At 41.0% G+C, this 17,466-nt stretch overlaps 1 protein-coding gene across 1 annotated transcript in view; it reads left to right on the forward strand.

Moving 5' to 3' along the window:
* Positions 1-14,424, forward strand: part of runx1t1 (RUNX1 partner transcriptional co-repressor 1) — a 56,235-nt gene extending 41,811 nt beyond the window's left edge. The window contains exons 5-11 of the mRNA XM_034545030.1: positions 2,341-2,522; positions 5,786-6,048; positions 6,759-6,847; positions 7,365-7,560; positions 8,944-9,012; positions 11,356-11,546; positions 12,517-14,424. Of these exons, the coding sequence (XP_034400921.1) occupies positions 2,341-2,522; positions 5,786-6,048; positions 6,759-6,847; positions 7,365-7,560; positions 8,944-9,012; positions 11,356-11,546; positions 12,517-12,852 (1,326 nt within the window). The 3' untranslated portion in view covers positions 12,853-14,424. The remainder of the gene's footprint in view (positions 1-2,340; positions 2,523-5,785; positions 6,049-6,758; positions 6,848-7,364; positions 7,561-8,943; positions 9,013-11,355; positions 11,547-12,516) is intronic.
* Positions 14,425-17,466: the final 3,042 nt, after the last annotated feature.

Raw genomic sequence — 17,466 nt, forward strand, 5'->3', positions numbered from 1 at the left:
TCTGTCTTCATCCCTTTGCTGTTTCTGTTTACTGTTCCCCATCTATCCATCCTCCAGTCCCTCCTTCCCTTCCCTTCTCCTCGCCAGATGGTTAGTGTATCACTGGGATGGCTGTAGAATCAAAGATGCAACTCTTTTTTTCCCTCCGCCGCTCCTTCACCGCCTTTCTCTATGCCCAGTCTAATTTTAGTGTCTTGCCACTGCAGAGCCTTTAATGCCAGCTACCATATGGTAGCAGAGAGCAGTCGGAGGTATAGGGGCGCTTTTATAGGTGCGTTGAAGCACAGCTGCAACAATGCACGTCAGGCCTCAGAGTTTTTCATTACATTAATGTTAGACCAAGCCGACCCCCCCACCCCCCGATTCCCCCACCTCCACCAAAAACCCACTCAACTCCTTTCCCTTTCTCTTAATACTAAACCGCAAATTGGTTGGGACTCTTTACTGGAAGGAGGCAATCATAAACCACACAGCGCCAGTGACGTGATAAGTTGGCGGGATGCCCGCAACAGAAGACAACAGGCTCACAGAGTAACAGTGTTTCTCTAGTTTCAAGTTAAAGTTGAGCTTCTTTTCTTTCTTTCTTTTTTACTCCATCAAATATTTATTTTTTTCTCGTGATGAAGTGAGAGGAGTGCTGTGAAAGGAGTAAACACATTTACCTCAAGAGAGCGAAAGAGAAATCATTGAAATAGAACAATAAAGACGTCTCCTAGATTCTCCCCCAACTGCAAATTACCCAGAAACAGAACGTTGATGAAGTGCAGCATATCCTGAATGTAGCATATTCTGAATAGTTTTTTGGCATCGTTTGACAAAATGACAAATTCAGTATTTTCACAATAAATCATCCTGGGTGGATTTTAGCTGTGAATGCTGAAAACTACTGGAACTTTTCCTTTTATGCGAGTGCAGATGTTGGTTACCATAACTGCACTGAAGCAAATCGCGATACTTTGTCATGAAAAATGATCCGGTCTCTTCAAGAGTCTGCATTTCTTGACTTAGACTTTTGTTAATGCATCCCACATCTCTGGCAATTAGGATGACCTCTAATTAATGAAAGATGAGTTCACCATGGTCAAAGCAATCTATTTTATGCTCTTCTTTTCAGAGGGTAATTACGATCATAAACTATTAACGGACCATTAACTCGGGCAGGTAAAGCGAAGGCCAGCGCTTGGCATTTCTTTTACTGCAGCCAATTACTGGAGAGGGATTTTGTATGATTATGAAACATTAATCCAACTAAACAAATCATGGTTGTGTTTTGCAAGTATTATTTCTGTATGCAGTTGGCAAGGACAAGATTGAATGGTCAAAAACCGGAAGAAAATTTGTGAGCTAATGTAGGACGGGAAGAAATGACAATGCGAATAAAAGCCTTTTAGATTATGAAACTGGAAGAAAATAAGGAAAGGAAACAACAAAGCATGAGACTTGGAGAGAGATTATGTTATTGAGGACAAAACAAAGATTAACAGACCTAAAACTTAAAAAGATGGCTTCTCCAAAGACTCTTGTGATGTACCTCGCCAAAATAGTCCCCACTCTCCTCCTGAACCAGCCTGACGAAACACTTTCATCTTCTTGCTTCAAAACGCACCCCATCAGATGTCTTTGAAGTCTGCGCGCACATACCTGCATGACCCTCTAACTCCACACAAGAAAGCATATCTTGTCTTGTTATGTCAAAGAGATCGAAAATAGCTTCTGTTTCTTTATATAATGTGTATGCGACAGAGAAACTTTTTGGGTGTTAATGCACTCCGGGTCACAGGAAGTGGTGGTGGTTCAATGGTAATGAGCAAACGGGGGTCAGATGACGTGGAAGAAATGGACCTCTTGTTATTTCAAATGGGTGCTTCTGGGATGAAAAGACAAGGAAAAAGCTTGTATTGTGACATCATATTTGTATGTGCCTTATGAGCTTTACATTTAGTTTCAGATCAAAAACATCCATCCATCCATATGGTTGAATTTCTTGTTTTTTGTAATTTAATCAACAAATGATGATATTATATTTAGCCGATGAGTAGAACTTGAATATTCCAACTGAATATTTTGTTTTTTTTAAAAGCCTAAGTTGACTTTTATTACCCATAAAGCGATTGCATAGTTTTATGCAGTTCTGAATGAACATTTAGAAATTGTAGTAAAAACAGCTCAGCTCAGAATCTGACAGATTATGTAATTGTTTCCCAAACCAGACACAGAGAGCAGAGTGGCGGATTTTATATGTATATTCTTGCATCTCCGCAAATGGTTTCCAGCATCTTCTAAAACATGCACACAAATGTTACATTTCCTCTGGTAACACAGTGACGTTTCCTTCTGTAGGCCAACCTGCCGCTCCTTCAGAGGGAGCTGCTGCACTGTGCCAGGCTAGCCAAGCAGAACCCAGCTCAGTACCTGGCCCAGCATGAGCAGCTGCTCCTGGACACCAGCACCACCTCCCCAGTGGACTCCTCCGAACTCCTGCTGGACGTCAACGAGAACGGCAAGAGAAGGACGCCAGACAGGTGTGTAAATCCCAAAGTCAGAACACTATTTTGACGCAATAGGACTGATCTGGTTTCTGCATACCAGCTCCAAACATTAAAGCAGCTGAGGCTTTTCCCACTAATAGTTGATCTCATACATGAATCCCTTTGAGTCTGTCTGCATATCCATGAACCCACACAACGTGCCACAGAAACAAGCTGAGCCAATGCAGGGCAATAGTGATGTGTTAATGTATGTATGTCAGTATGTGTGTATGGGAAGTGTCTGTTTGTGTGCCACCGGGCCTCATGATGTGCTCCGTTGGACACCTCAGCTCCCGGATCCTGCTCTTAATGGGCCAGAACTGAGGAGAAGAAGAGACGGGAACACACACACACACACACACACACTGATTTTGAGAATAGAATAAAGGAAAGTGTATTCTGTGTAAGTTATACTAATTTACTTCCATACTTGATTGGGTGTGTGAGTACAGAGAGCTTGTGACCCCCCCCCTCCTCCCAGCCAAATCATTACATCCATTTGTTGTCACGGGCTTTGGTAATGACTCAATGTTCTCTGCTCTAATGGACGAGCCCTGAGACGTGCTGTCCAGGAACACACCACACTGTAAGAACCTATAGTCCTCTCTCCAACAGCAGCACAAATGGAAACAAAACCCACCAGCCAATGGCAGACGTCAAGATTGTGGCTCATTGCCAGCCCTATTTCGTACACTTTATTTAGTAGAGCTGCAATACGACTGGAACACAGTGTACATTTGCATGCATTTTCACCCAAAATTAACTTTACAAAGGGATTTTACACATATCCTTCCATTAAACCTTAATAAACATTCACATCTTCTTGAACATTTGTGTATGTGCATTGTGGTGAGTTTGTGCCTGTGCTTCGAGGACAATGCGCGTATGGTCTTTTGAAATTAGGAGTCATTCTCCTGGGGTCAACATTTTTTAATACAGTCAGGGGAAAGAAAAATGTACTTTTTATATTTGCTGAAGGACAAAAATGCCAAAAGCGATATTAATAATTTGTACCTCTCTTTTCCCCCAACAGTCGGATAGGCAGACTTTTTCTGTAATACCTGCATATTTGCAGGCCGTCTGGTGCTTAGGGGAGTGAGCTTAGGGGAAAAGGTGTGCGGAAAAATGTGTGAGAGAGAGAAAGAGCGAGAGAGAATATATGGAGAGAGAGAGAAAAAGTAAGTAGGCATCCGTATATTCTGTGGAAAAAAATGGGGTTTGCGTGAATGTGTTTGTGCATGATTCAGTGTGAAGGGGTGAGTATGGTTCATGTATGTGCACCTCTGTGTGTGTGTGTGTGTGTGTGTGTGTGTGTGTGTGTGTGTGTGTGTGTGTGTGTGTGTGTGTGTGTGTGTGCGCCCTGGGAGATGGGCTGATAACACTTACAGATGAGGCTCCAGCACCAATACGGCTGGCTAAGCACCTCTGGTTTCTGCTTACCTCTGCTCTGCGTTCCCGCTTATTGGAGCCCTGCGTCAGAATATTGGAATTTGAATGAGAATACTTAATTACGGACAACAATGCACCATCAATGCATCCTGATTAATACCATGGTCTGCAGGAACGATGCAGTACAATATGAATCTGACAAAAACAACAATATACATATCGTGTATACTATAATTATCTAACAAAGCCGATATTAAAATAATAGCATGGGAGTGCAAAATCACTAGCACTATAATGGCTTGCATGGACAATTATAATTCTGTATATTTGTACAGCATTTATTCCATCAGCAACATAATAAAACCCAACTCTTTTTAAGAGAAATTGTGTTCTCACTCATAATTGAAGTCTAATCCATTCTGCTTTTGTTAATTGAACACTTATTGCAGATGTTTCACAATAAAAGTCTTCCACACAAGTGAAGGAATTACACCCCGTGAAATGTTGTTAATGTAAATTAGGGGAACCTTTTAATTTGTATAAAAACAAAGGGGAGCAGATAAAGAAAAAAAAACAGACATGCTATACTCAAATATAATCAAATATATACTCTTTAAACAAGGGAATTTAGAAATAAAAAGCCTTTACTCTCATGACTGCCAGTATTAAGTAGAGCTAAAAGAAAATCTCATTCACTGTTTGAAATTCCTAATATTTGTAAATGAGTGTCCCTCATTACGAGATGCTGCTTAATCGTTTTATCTTCGAGACAATGTGAACCCAACCATGTCTGTCTGCCATTCAGTATATATTGTATGTTCATTGTGTATATGTAAATAGATAATATAATTATAAAAATATAAAAATATCAGGACATTGGCATGTGCATGTAAATTAGGCCCATGTATGTATCTTCAGTCGGTAAGTTATTGGTACACACATCCGTACATTGTATAGGAAACTGTGAACGTGTGTGCACTGCACTGCCTGTAGATATAAACATTGTTGCAGCAGGAAGGCTGGGGAGATGAGAGTGTGGAGGGGGGGAGAGAAGAATGGATGGATGAGTCGAGGGAGGCAGCAAGAGACGGTCGAATGGAGGGAAAGAGCATATGGAGAGCTGTGGATGAGCATTAGGAGCCCATAAAAACAGCTCATTAAGAAGTTCAATCTGTTCATCAGAGAGAGAGAGGGGGAGAGAGAGAGAGAGAGAGAGAGGAAAGTGGAGGAGTGCAGATAGTGGGGGGAGGTTGGCAAGATTTAACTGTGAACTGACAAAACTGAGAACACGCACACAGACACACATGTGCAAGAATGCGCACACACAAACACACCTGGCCACATTAATCTTCGGAAGCAGCCGCACAACATTTCTCCTGATCCCTTGGAAGCTACTTTACTGAGTATGTATGTGTGTGCGTGTGAGTGCACACTGTAGTTGTGTATTTGTTCGTATGTATGAATGGACGTGAGTTCATCTTTTCATGAAAGAATTCCAGTTTCATTCCTGCACTTCTTTTCTCTGTTAGCACGTCAACTCAAGTATTTAGTGCAGCGCAAAGGGGTGGAAGAGTTGTTGTGATGACATGTTTCATTTTTACAAAATAGATATTATCAAGAATTTTTCCTGTGTCCTCTCCTCTTTCACTTGATTATTTCACTTTCCTTTTTCAACTCGTCCATTTGGTCCAGTGTCCAATATTCAAGATTCTTCCAAAAGAGTCAAATAAAAACACCCTCATAAAGTGCAATATATATATATATATATATATATATATATATATATATATATATATATATATATATATATATATGCAATATATATCCAATACTCACATGTTCCCTCATTTCTTTCTTTCTACACCCAGAACCAAAGAGAACGGCTTCGAGCGAGATGGTGCCCTCCACCCGGATGTGCACCCTAGCAAGCGGCCCTGCACCATAAGCCCCGCCCAGCGCTTCAGCCCGTCCAATGGGCTCTCCTACCAACCCAACGGCCTGCCCCACCCGGGCCCGCTCCCTCCACAGCACTACAGACTGGATGACATGGCCATCGCCCATCACTACCGTGACAACTACAGACACCCCCCCACCAATCATCGGGAGATCCGGGAGAGGGCCAGGCCTATTGGTGAGGACATGGGGGAGGTCGGGGGGAGGAGGAGGATGCATTTGCATCGTGAGACACAAACCCACTCCACTGCATGGCGCACTGTTAAAGCTTTTACTTTGTGGCATTTACGAGAGAAGATTTTACATACAACAGTAAACAGTTACCACAGTTACATCATTTTTACATCATTTCTCAGTTCTTTATATCCCACTGAGATCTGAAACCATTTTAATAATACTGATAATCAGTCAATGTCCACACATGGCCCTCCTGCTGCCTCAGAGATGCTGAGGCCACTCGGACCTGATGCCGGACTGAAGAAATGCACTGTGTGAGAATTATGAGCGCACAACAGAAGCACATTTAGGCACAGCGTCCTTGAATTAGAGAATTTTTTCTGCGTAGACCGAGCCTTGATGAAGCTGTTACGACGATGTTGGCTCAGCTCTAAAAATAGGAGAGACATTTACCATGTCTTGCCTTGTGATGGATGTTTATTGGACTCGAAGCTCAGTCATTTGAGTCCTGCCCTCGGGGTGGGAGAGAGATATGGAGACAGCAAAGAAAAGGTGCAGTGAGGGAGGAGAAAAAAGAAATAGATGGAGAGAGAGTTTCAACCAGGGACCAAATGAAGGATGGGAGTGATGGAGTAACGTTTCATTGTTCCTCTGTGTCATACTGACTTGCCCTTTGTTTATCTTTCTATCTGTCCGTCATATTGTTTACAGGTATGCATACAGGGACCAGGCAGGAGGAAGTGATTGACCACAGGCTGACCGACAGAGAGTGGGCTGAGGAATGGAAACACCTTGACCATGTAAGAAAAGTAATAACATTTTTTATTACTATACCTTGAATAACAGAGACTGATCTAAATCCTCATTTCAGTCCTATTCAGTTGTTATATATGACATTGTACTGTAAGACATAGTGAAGAGAAAAGGTGTGACCTAAATGTATTTTATCAAAATATGTTGTGTGAGATCATCTAAAGAAAGGTGACATTAAGTTCATATCAAAACTAAAAGCAAGGTTGGTTTTTTTTTATTATTCTTTATACAGTTACATTGTGCAATGTCTGTGCTTGCATGTAAATATGTTTTCCTGCAGTGCAACAAAGATACAATGTGAACCTTTCAAAGGTGAGAGTGTGTCTAGTGTTTCACCACCGAACTCCATGAAACATATGAATATATGAATGACAGACTAAATAAAATAACATCACAAGCGTCGGCTTTAATTGAGAACCCCACGCGCTGCCTTGCTGAATTGAAATCAATCCCTCCATGTCTATGTGTAAACTCAGCGCCTTGTCCGCTCCCTGTCACCCCCAGCTGCTGAACTGTATCATGGACATGGTGGAGAAGACGCGGCGCTCACTGACAGTACTGCGTCGCTGCCAAGAGGCCGACCGCGAGGAGCTCAACTACTGGATCCGACGATACAGCGACGCTGAAGAGCTGAAGAAGGGAGCCGCTGGTGGGCAGTCAAGGCAGCAGAGCCCGGCAGCACAGGACAACGCAACACCAGGTAGGGGATCACACACACACGCACATGTCATAGAGAGCTATTAAAGGACATAGTGGCCAAGCAATTAATATATTTACCGGACTGCTTAAAGCCATGTTCCATTGAGTTTAATGAGTTCTGTTAATGTCTCTGTTGCATTGTAGGAACACATCTCCACTGATCCTTCCATTTGTATTCCTCTTTCTTTGAGTTTATTTATTCCACTATCTCCATCAAACGTTTTTTCCCACCACATCTTTGAGTTGGACATAATGTACATAAACACTTTCCTGTAGTGTGTCCTTTTTTTAGGGACTGTTGGGGAAGTGGGGTTGTATGAAGTACTTATCTTTAAGCCCCCGGGGGCCTTTGCCTCTGTCCTCCGTATGAGTCTCTTAGCGTTGTGCCATGTGCCAGGGCAGAGGAGGGCGTGATGCTGGGGCTATTTCTTACAGTAGATGACAGTATATTTAGAACATTTTGCGATGGGGAACTTTTTTTGTCAACTGAGTCTTTGAAGACGGCATCGATCAGTTTCACTTTCATTTCAGTTCCACATCTGAAAGGCTGTCCAACTCAAGATAAAGCTGTACAAATATTCTTAAATATAGTGTGCACTTTTTTTATAGAGATTTTTTTAAGTGAGCCGTTCTTTCAGGTGGCTCAAAATCTTTTTGCCTCTGGCCTTGTCCACAGCAGTATATGGCTTTCATCTTCTGTAGGTAATATACTGACTGGATAAGTCCCGCCTATAACTTGAATTCAAAACACCCAAACTATTTGTTTAACTCTGCACTTTCCAAACCACTATTATTATTATTATTTGTTATCCAACTGAAAAACACCCGTTGGTATTGCCAACTCTTTTGCACTTTTGGCCAAAGAAAGTTATTGGACGGGCTCATACAGTCCTGCGACAGACACGGATACCAGAGTTGTTTCTCTTTTTTTGTCAGAGCATTTGATTTATTGATTCCTTTTGGGATGTAATGAGAATTTAAACAAATATCACAAAAAAGTGTTGAAAAAGACAATACCTACCGTAGCTTTGGTACTGAGCTGGTTTGCGTCCAACATGAAAGTGATTATATTGATTTTTTACATTTTCTCCAGCAGTTTTATGGTTGATGGTTTATGTGGAGATCCCCAGGGGTGGATTCTAGGTCCTCTACTGTTACGCTTGTACATACTGCCACTAGGCCATATCATCTATGTTATCATGATTATACAGATGGCAATCAGGTGGAAATATTTACGTCCCCTGAAAACCAGAGCCGTGACTGAAATATCAGGGTAACCAACATGTTTTACAACATGCTGATTTGTTCTACAATCTTTCTGCTGTATCATGCACAACATTGGTTGATCTCTAATTACCATGGCTGGTTGTTTGTGTCTCCCCAGAAATTCACAGAGAGCTGCTACACCGGCCTGTGTCTGGATACGTACCTGAAGAGATCTGGAAGAAAGCTGGTGAGCAACATTTCCATGCCTGCCATTATCACACACACACACACTCATGCACACACACACACACACACACACACACACACACACACACACACTTTCTCTATCTTTCTCTTTATTTCTCTGCAGTTTTTAAGAATTTTTGCTTTGTAGAAATCAAGTCCATCTTTTTCACCCAGATGAGTAAGGGCTGGAAGAGGATGAGAGGCGCTCCTTCAACCCCATTCTCCCCTCTCATCCCTGTGTAGTCTGCTGGCTGCAATCTCCACCGCTGGTAGACGTATATTAATGTGTCAGGCTTCTCTTAGAAAATTATTTATATTTGATACAGTAGTGAAGAAAGAAAAATAAGAGTTCCAACACCACACTGCACAATCCAAATATGATGTCAGGTTGTAAAACGATGTTATTGCACCAGTCAACTAAGGGACATAAGTCGCTTTACCAGCTGGTCCGGTGGTTTTGCTGGTAAGAAAAACTACTTAGCAAGACTTGGTATCTTCTTGCATTTGGCACCTCTGTAATATCCTTAGCCATAGACTTTGCAGCTATTCTATTTAACACAATTGTGAAATTGTAAAGGGAAATTTGTTGAGCCAGTTAAGATTACTGAATTAAGATTAAGCAACTAATTTTTTTGCTTTAACAGCTTTCATTAGTAGCCATTACATTTGTTGTGTACACAGACGCAATCACCATTATTGCTGTACTGAAAAACTGAAAGAATTTTCCGCTGAGGGGTCACTGCTCGAGGAATCCACTTTGTATTCACCGTCAGTGATACAGTATATCTGCTTTTTAAACCCCTTGGAGAAAAGAAATTGTCCCCTTGCTTGACCGAGCATGATGTGTGAGATACTCAGAACAAGTAATATGCATTTAAATTGAATTGAGTATCACCATTGGGACTCTGCCTGCGCTCCAGTCCTCTCCTCCCTTCACCAGCTTTGATCGATCTGCCATCTAAGGCATTTGGTGTATAATCACAATTCCATGCACAAGGCATACATCACACTGCACCCGGGCAATTTCCATGACTTCAGGCAGCACAGTAGGTTAAAGACAAAACCACCCTGGTTTGAAAATGTAGCTCAATGACGATGGAAAAACATGTCTGTCTTTAGAAAAGCACACATTCTGTCTGTGTAATGTCTACAAAGGAAATTCAGTAAAGTGAAGTGTATTTGTCTGACCTAAAGCTGTATTTATCTTTTGTCTGTAGGATAAATGGTGCCTGCTATTTTTCATTTTCTGCATTCTTCTTCGTATTTCTCTTTCACTTCAGTCACATATATTCTGGCTGAGGAGAGACTGATTTAAATGTGACCTGGGGAGGATTACAAAATAGCATTTTTAACACAATGGAGTATGGCAGTGAATACATCTGTTTGAAATGGGCAAAATGTTTACAGTTGGTGATAAATATTCAAGCACCTTGCACGGTGTCCTACCGGCTTCCCACTTCCCTCACCACATGGGCCTCTGGGATCACAATGGAAATGCATAATTTAAATATAAATTGCCTGATTTGCATACACAATTAGTCAAGTTAAAGGCTTGATGGGAGCAAACAAAAAAAACTCCTTTTGCTTTGACGTTCGGTTGGAATTCCACTGCTTAACACCCGCACGGCAAGGTTATTCATTACCCAAAACAAGTATAACATAACACATTGCTACAGCTCAAAAGTACGTTTTCTGGCTTATTACCTGTGATTAATTGGCCCATGCTGTTATCTTGAGGATATTATAAGAACAAATATTTGACAATGTTTTGCTCATTGTCAAATATGATCCTTTCAACGACCCATTAGAGGACCTCTTGTAACTGAATAAACCTGCCACCATCACTGTTACTTCCGAAATGCATTAATGATTAAACAAAAGCTATCGGTTTGTCAGGTTTTAGCGTACCCACTATCGTATATTTACCACATTTAAAAATTGATATCTTGTTAAATTTGGTGTATCCCAGGGGTTACTACCCGATGCAGATGATCTTGGAATAACGACAAATAAAAAGGATTTCTATGTGAATTAATTCTCATCATTTAACTACAAGGCAGGTTTTTTCTCAGATTTTGTCCAAACATAAAAGTGATTGAAAGCATTAATTGTATGGTTTTAGTGTCTGTCCTCCAGATGTGTTCTCAATCTGTCGAATAAACTTTTCAATTGTTTCAGAAAACTGTTATAAAATGTTTATATTCTGAAATAGTAACTATTGTATCCTAGAGAAAACTAAAAACATCAGTGTGCTCATTAAAAAATAAACTCACAGGATGATCCAATGCACACTACATTGCAGGTACGGGAGGCTTGACTTCCTCTGTGTCCGCACTCTTTCCAGAAGAGGCTGTGAATGAGGTGAAGCGACAGGCTGTGTCAGAGTTGCAGAAGGCCGTCTCAGAGGCCGAGCGCAAGGCGCACGAGATGATCAGCACCGAGCGAGCCAAGATGGAGCGTACGGTAGCAGAGGCCAAGCGACAGGCAGCCGATGATGCGCTCTCCGTAATAAACCAACAGGAAGACTCCAGCGAGGTAGGAATAAACACAAGCGCTTCAAGACATCAAAAGGTGTATCCATAATCTTTGAGAGACATCATGAAAACTGTCATCTTCATCCTCTTGTTTTGGCAGTTGTGATATTTCTTTGTTGTCGCTTTGACTACACTTTAGGTGTCAGGTGTTCTAGTAGCTCCCAAATAACACAGATGATAGGATCTTCTCATACAAAGACTTTTCTGTCGTATTGCATTAAGGAAAGCCAATCATTGTATACTATCTTTCAAATATCAAAGAGGTTTCTGATTGTTCACAACTTCAAAAGTGCTCCTGCAAATATTCAGAAGGGAGAGCAAAGTAACGCAAAACCAGGTCAATCCAACATCTACCACCCTCACTTTCCTCCTTCCTCTATTTGTTTCCGACAGAGTAGCTAGCATGTTTAGAGCGGTGTTACCAATTCAGCTGAGAGGAGTTGTCATGTGCTAATCACTATTAGAGACCTTGACGTTTAATCAGTTAAGTGAGAGGGAAATATGGCACACATCTGTCATTAATTGCAGGAGTGATGTTTATGAGAGAGAAGCGCCCCAGAGGTAAACTCTCTGAAGCTGTTTGCAACCTTGTTCTCCTGTTTCCTGTGGATATGCAGCCACCCTGACCTGTTCTCCCTGCGGTTTCTAAGACTTATAAGAGGCCATAAGTGTTATCAGAGATGGGTGTTTCATCTGTCTGTGGTTTGTTTTAAGCTTAAGTGTTGTAAAAGGAGAGAGTCCTTCTGTTAATGCGCAGACTGTTGCTGTGATATCTGTTGCTAGTTCTCTTTGTGGCATTTTAATATCACTAACACATGATAGTGTGTTATGCAACAAATAATGCAAACAAGGGGTCCTGACTGTTTCATGAGTAATCAAAAGCTGAGCTCAACTGGCCAATTGTCTGGAGTTTAAATTCTTCTGCTGCATTATTTTTGTGTGAGGTAACGTTGTGTCTTTCTGTCTGTCAGAGCTGCTGGAACTGCGGCCGCAAAGCCAGTGAGACGTGCAGCGGCTGCAACACGGCGCGCTACTGCGGCTCCTTCTGCCAGCATAAGGACTGGGAGAAGCACCACCATGTCTGTGGTCAGACCCTCCAGGCCCAGCAGCAACAGCAACAGCAGCAGCAGGCCAGCCAACAACAAGGAGGTGTGCCAGGGTCAGAGACCCCCGCTCCCATCAGCTCCTCCGCCTGCACCCCGAGCAGCGGAACTGGGAGTCCGGCTGCTACCCCGCCTGCTGCGACCCCTCGATCCTCCACCCCCAGCACCCCGTCCTCCTCTGCCCTGGAAGGCACACCACGCTAAGAGACTCAGACAGAGGATGGAGGCAAAGGCCTGCAGGGCTTAACAGCCAGCCCTCAACCCCACAAACAGCATGACTGTCTACATTGCCTTTCAAAGATACTAAGCTAACGTGGCTAACAGGAAGAGATGGCAATACTTGCAGCGTAGTCATACAAGGAGGAGGAGGAGGTCCACAATCAGGTCATATTGACTTGCCATGACTTTAAAGAAACACAAAGATATTCTTTGTTTTGAATGAATGAATTTAAATATTGACATCCTTTTATCGTTACACTTGCTGTTCTTGTTGTCCGTTTGTCGTTGTGCCTGTTGTTGTTAATGTTGTTGTCATTGTAGCTTATCTTATTTTTTCCTGTAAATATTAAGAGACCGAGCTGAGATACCCGTGAACTCAAGACAAGTATATCTCCCCTTTTTTAAACGTTTTTATTTTCCATCCTTGAATTAATGCTTATTTCCTTCCTGTACCTGGGACATGAGACAAATCAACCTTGTTTTACCAAACAGCATACCAAGGGAACATAACTAGCTAGCAGAACGAGTGAAGTCATCAATACTCTTTGTAAAGAAAGATATTCGATACCCTGAAAGACAAACCAACGGAGAGATGGTTAAACAAGTTTGCTGCCTGGAGAGAGGAGAGTAACGGACTCTAACTCTGGCCCACAGACTGCCATGAAACCGGCAGATGTGCTGCAGATTGCAAGCGGAGCCAGCTGTTCAACCAATGTTATTTCCCTCTCACTTGTAATAATATCCAGGTCAGTGGGCTGGGAAATACAAATCAGTCTCCCTGAAGGACATAAAAGAAATAATTCTTGGACAAAATACAAAACTTTGCCCAATGCACATGTGGAGGATGTACTGACTACAATTTGCGCATGCATGCTTGGTGGGTAACAGAAGCTCTGAAACAGGAAGTGAAGTCATCGTCCCACCGGCGAGACTATCAAATCACCATGACAGCAGCCGCTGGGCCACTCAGAGCTGGAAACCTACAGTGTGGAGGAGTCAGTAGGAAGCGCATTCAGCACTCAACACACTCCCCTCCTGTCTCAACTCTTAAAAACATTTCCATCTTTCTTCATGTTTTCTTATTCTTTTTCTGTACATGTCATGGTGTTAAAGGCTTCTGTCCTGTGGTGTCACAATGGTTATTTATTGTATGTGTGTTGGACAATTGTGACAATGCATAGTACTTCAACCAGTCACAACTCTAAGTCCATCAGAACTCTCGCTCTCTCTAGCAAAACGAGATAAAAAAAGAAGTGTTATCTTTTTTCCAAGCTGCTTTTCTATTCTGTGTGTAAGTGGTAGATCCCTCGTAGTTCTATAAGTTTCACTTCCCTTTGTCCTCAAGAAAAGACACTAGCTATATCTCAGAGCTGCTACTTGAGTCCGATCCAGATCTTTTCTGAGAACTAGCATGTTGCGCAGAATGCTAACCTAAATGTTTTGTACAAGGGACATACATAAATGTATTTGCACTGTCACAGAGGTTATTTCGGCATGTTTTTTTTAGCATACTTGTGTTGTTGGTATGGAGCCATAACTCATCAACCATTTTGTATGTAGTGATAGCACTATCTGTTTCACATTATTTGAGATGGGGCTCGTTGAAAAAATGTAAAATCACCAAACCCACTTTTTTTCTCCTTCTCAACATGTTAACAAAAGCGGAAATAACTTACTTTTTTTTTTTTTTTAAATAGTTACAGACAGTGCATGCACATTACTGAACGTTTGTTAAATATTTGTTATTTTTTAGAAAAAAACGAAAAACAACCAAAAAAAGTTAAAAAAATGACAAAAAATATTCTAACAAACTAACTTTCCAAATGCAGAGGTGTAGACTCCGATTGACAGCTTTAACACTGCAAAGCACCAGGTAACACACAGTATTAACACAAGAGATAAACAAAAACAAAAACAGCCAAAGACTGACACCAAGGACCAAAATCCTGATTTAAATGATTTTCAAAAGAGGTTTCTTCACACATATATTTGGGATATTTATTTCTTCACGTTTTGTTCACACATTCATGGAACAAAACCAACTTCAGTGTCATAAAAGTCATTTATTTTAATCCTTTCTGGAAACCAACGGCACTCATCTTACATTGTGAAAAGAGAAGGTGTGAAATAAACATAAAGGATATTTTCACAGCAGTGTTACATTTCAACTGGAGCAATAATAACTAATTAACACTGATGACTTCTGTGACCATTTCTGAAGAAAAGTCTTGAGATATTTTTTGATCTTGTTTGTGCATTTTCTCCTTCCACAAATGTCTGATTAAGTGCCCATTTCAGCTTTAAGCAGTAAAGTTCTTTATTCTTAAAGAGGTGAATGTGGCTGGGCTTTCACACCAATGGCGTTTGTTTAGTGTTGATTTATATCAGAGTATGTCATTGTTGCTGTTGATATAGATAATCAGTCACAGCTTTGTTGTAAACCTTCAATGTAAATCAAACAGACCTCTCATTCGCAGTAAGAGAGCACTTATCCTGACACGCAAAGCTCTTCACCCCAAACACCTTGGTGCTACACAGAAGCGCGTTACAAATTCTGACCTCAAGAAACAAGTGGAGGCCCACAAAGGTTCTGGGCTGTTTACTCCTCCTGTACTTCCTCATCCCTCCCTTCTTGTCTAAATAAAATACACACCTGCATTATTGACTCTAAAGGGTTAAACAATCCAAAAAGGTGTCTGACACCCTACTAACGACTCCTCAGAAGCTGTGAAGAAACAGCCAAGCTGTTTTAACACGAGTGTATTTGAAAGTATACAACAAATAATGTGTGTTCATCACTATCAGGGCAAAACCTGGGTTAAAAAAAAAACGGGGAAAAGAAAAACGAAGACTAACATTATTGCTCAATAATTCTTTGAGAAGCTCTATTTTTTTTTCGTTCTTCCCTCCCCTATGTGTGTTTTGCTACAAATTCCTCGGTGGCAAACAAGTCTCACTCTACCTCTTACAGCACGATAAGAGCATCAGTCGCGGCGCTGATACTGGTCTAGTCTAAACCAAATGGGCACAAGAGAACAGGAAAATAAAAAACCCAAAGTCGAAGCTCATACAGCTGCAAAACCATATCACTACTTGGTAACAATGCAGACCTCATAAATAAATGAAACATAAATGAATACAAATGAGAAAAAAAAAGAAAAAAACGTTTGTTATGTTATGCCTGTGGCGTTTTTAGAGTACATCAAGAGTGAATAGTTTGAACAGAATTTAAAAATTGTGCTAATTTTAAAGAAAAGTGTTGTCGATTCTTATCTCGATGATACAAGCTACTGTCGGGTCACAGATAAGAAATGTTGTTTCTCTCTCGCTCTTTTTTCTCTCCCGTTTCCCCTCCACCTTGTTCTCCTTTTCTCTGTTGTGAAGACATGCTAAAGTGCTTGTTGACTTGTCAGCGGGGCTACAAATTCAAAAGAGGGGATTTACAAAAGGAAAAAAAATTGTAAAAAAACTCAAATGAAAAAGATAAGGCTAAAATTTAGACACACCTGTTTTTCACAAAGGGGGGAAATGTTATTTAAATTTCCTACTTATCAAGAAACATTGGGGAAATGTGTGGGGCCGACAGTGAACAGTGAAGGCCGTAGCATTAATCTGGGGGTGTGAGTTGAATTAAAAGGGTGGGATTTATTTTATTTTTGGGGGGTGGGATGGGTTCTCTTGAGAAAATGTATTGTGAAAAAAAAGTGAGCTCAAATGATTTGAAGTTGTTGTGCAATACTTATTTGAGACATGAAAACCACAGGTTAGTGGTAGGCTGACACTGGGCGGTCTCTCCATCGCCTAGAGTCAGTGTCCTTAGAGAGCTTTCCAGTCTACTATGTCAGAACTGTGGTTTCTTGTTATTTTTTTGTTTTCTTTCTTTTTTTTAATTATTTTTTTGGGCTGTAAACTATGGTCTGTCAGTCTGTGAAACTTTGCAGTATAATTCTGGTATTGTTGTTCTCTTAACGGTGTAATAAATATGTTAATACCTGCCTCTGAGACTTAGACTTGAGTTATTTCAATAAATCAGCAGGATTCAAGATTAGCACAACCCCATCCAGACAAATACCAGCATTTCCCGAATTAAAGGGACACTCCACTGATTTCACAGTTGGAACTCAGTTCACGTCACGAGATGCATACAAAGACTGGATATATGAATTTAATAGTGTTCATGACATCACCCATTGGTTTGTGACTACGGTTTTAAGGCCTTGAGTTTCATCTGTTGACGGACACGAAGGCTGTATAGCTGAAAACCTGAAAGTACATACACAGCTTCTTCTTTTTTCCACATTGCTGGCTATTTTTTCTGATTACTGACCTTGGTCTATCTTTATTAATGGTAATATAATAAATAATACTATTGCAGTATTTCTCATACTTTCCCAATGGTTTGTTTATCCTTCAGCTATAGAGCTAATCTTTTATTTTAATCGTTCCAAACAACTACATATACTGTAGTTTTTCTACTGCTACTTTAGTGGACTACAGTATATGAATTGTGGTGAATTTATATTTACAAATTCAGCCATCACAAAGTTGATTCCGAAGACATCCAGCCTGAGTAGCTTCTTCTATCTCTTTCCCATGACT

The sequence above is a fragment of the Cyclopterus lumpus genome, chromosome 11 (assembly GCF_009769545.1).
Source record: "Cyclopterus lumpus isolate fCycLum1 chromosome 11, fCycLum1.pri, whole genome shotgun sequence".
In the NCBI taxonomy this organism is placed as follows: Eukaryota; Metazoa; Chordata; class Actinopteri; order Perciformes; family Cyclopteridae; genus Cyclopterus; species Cyclopterus lumpus.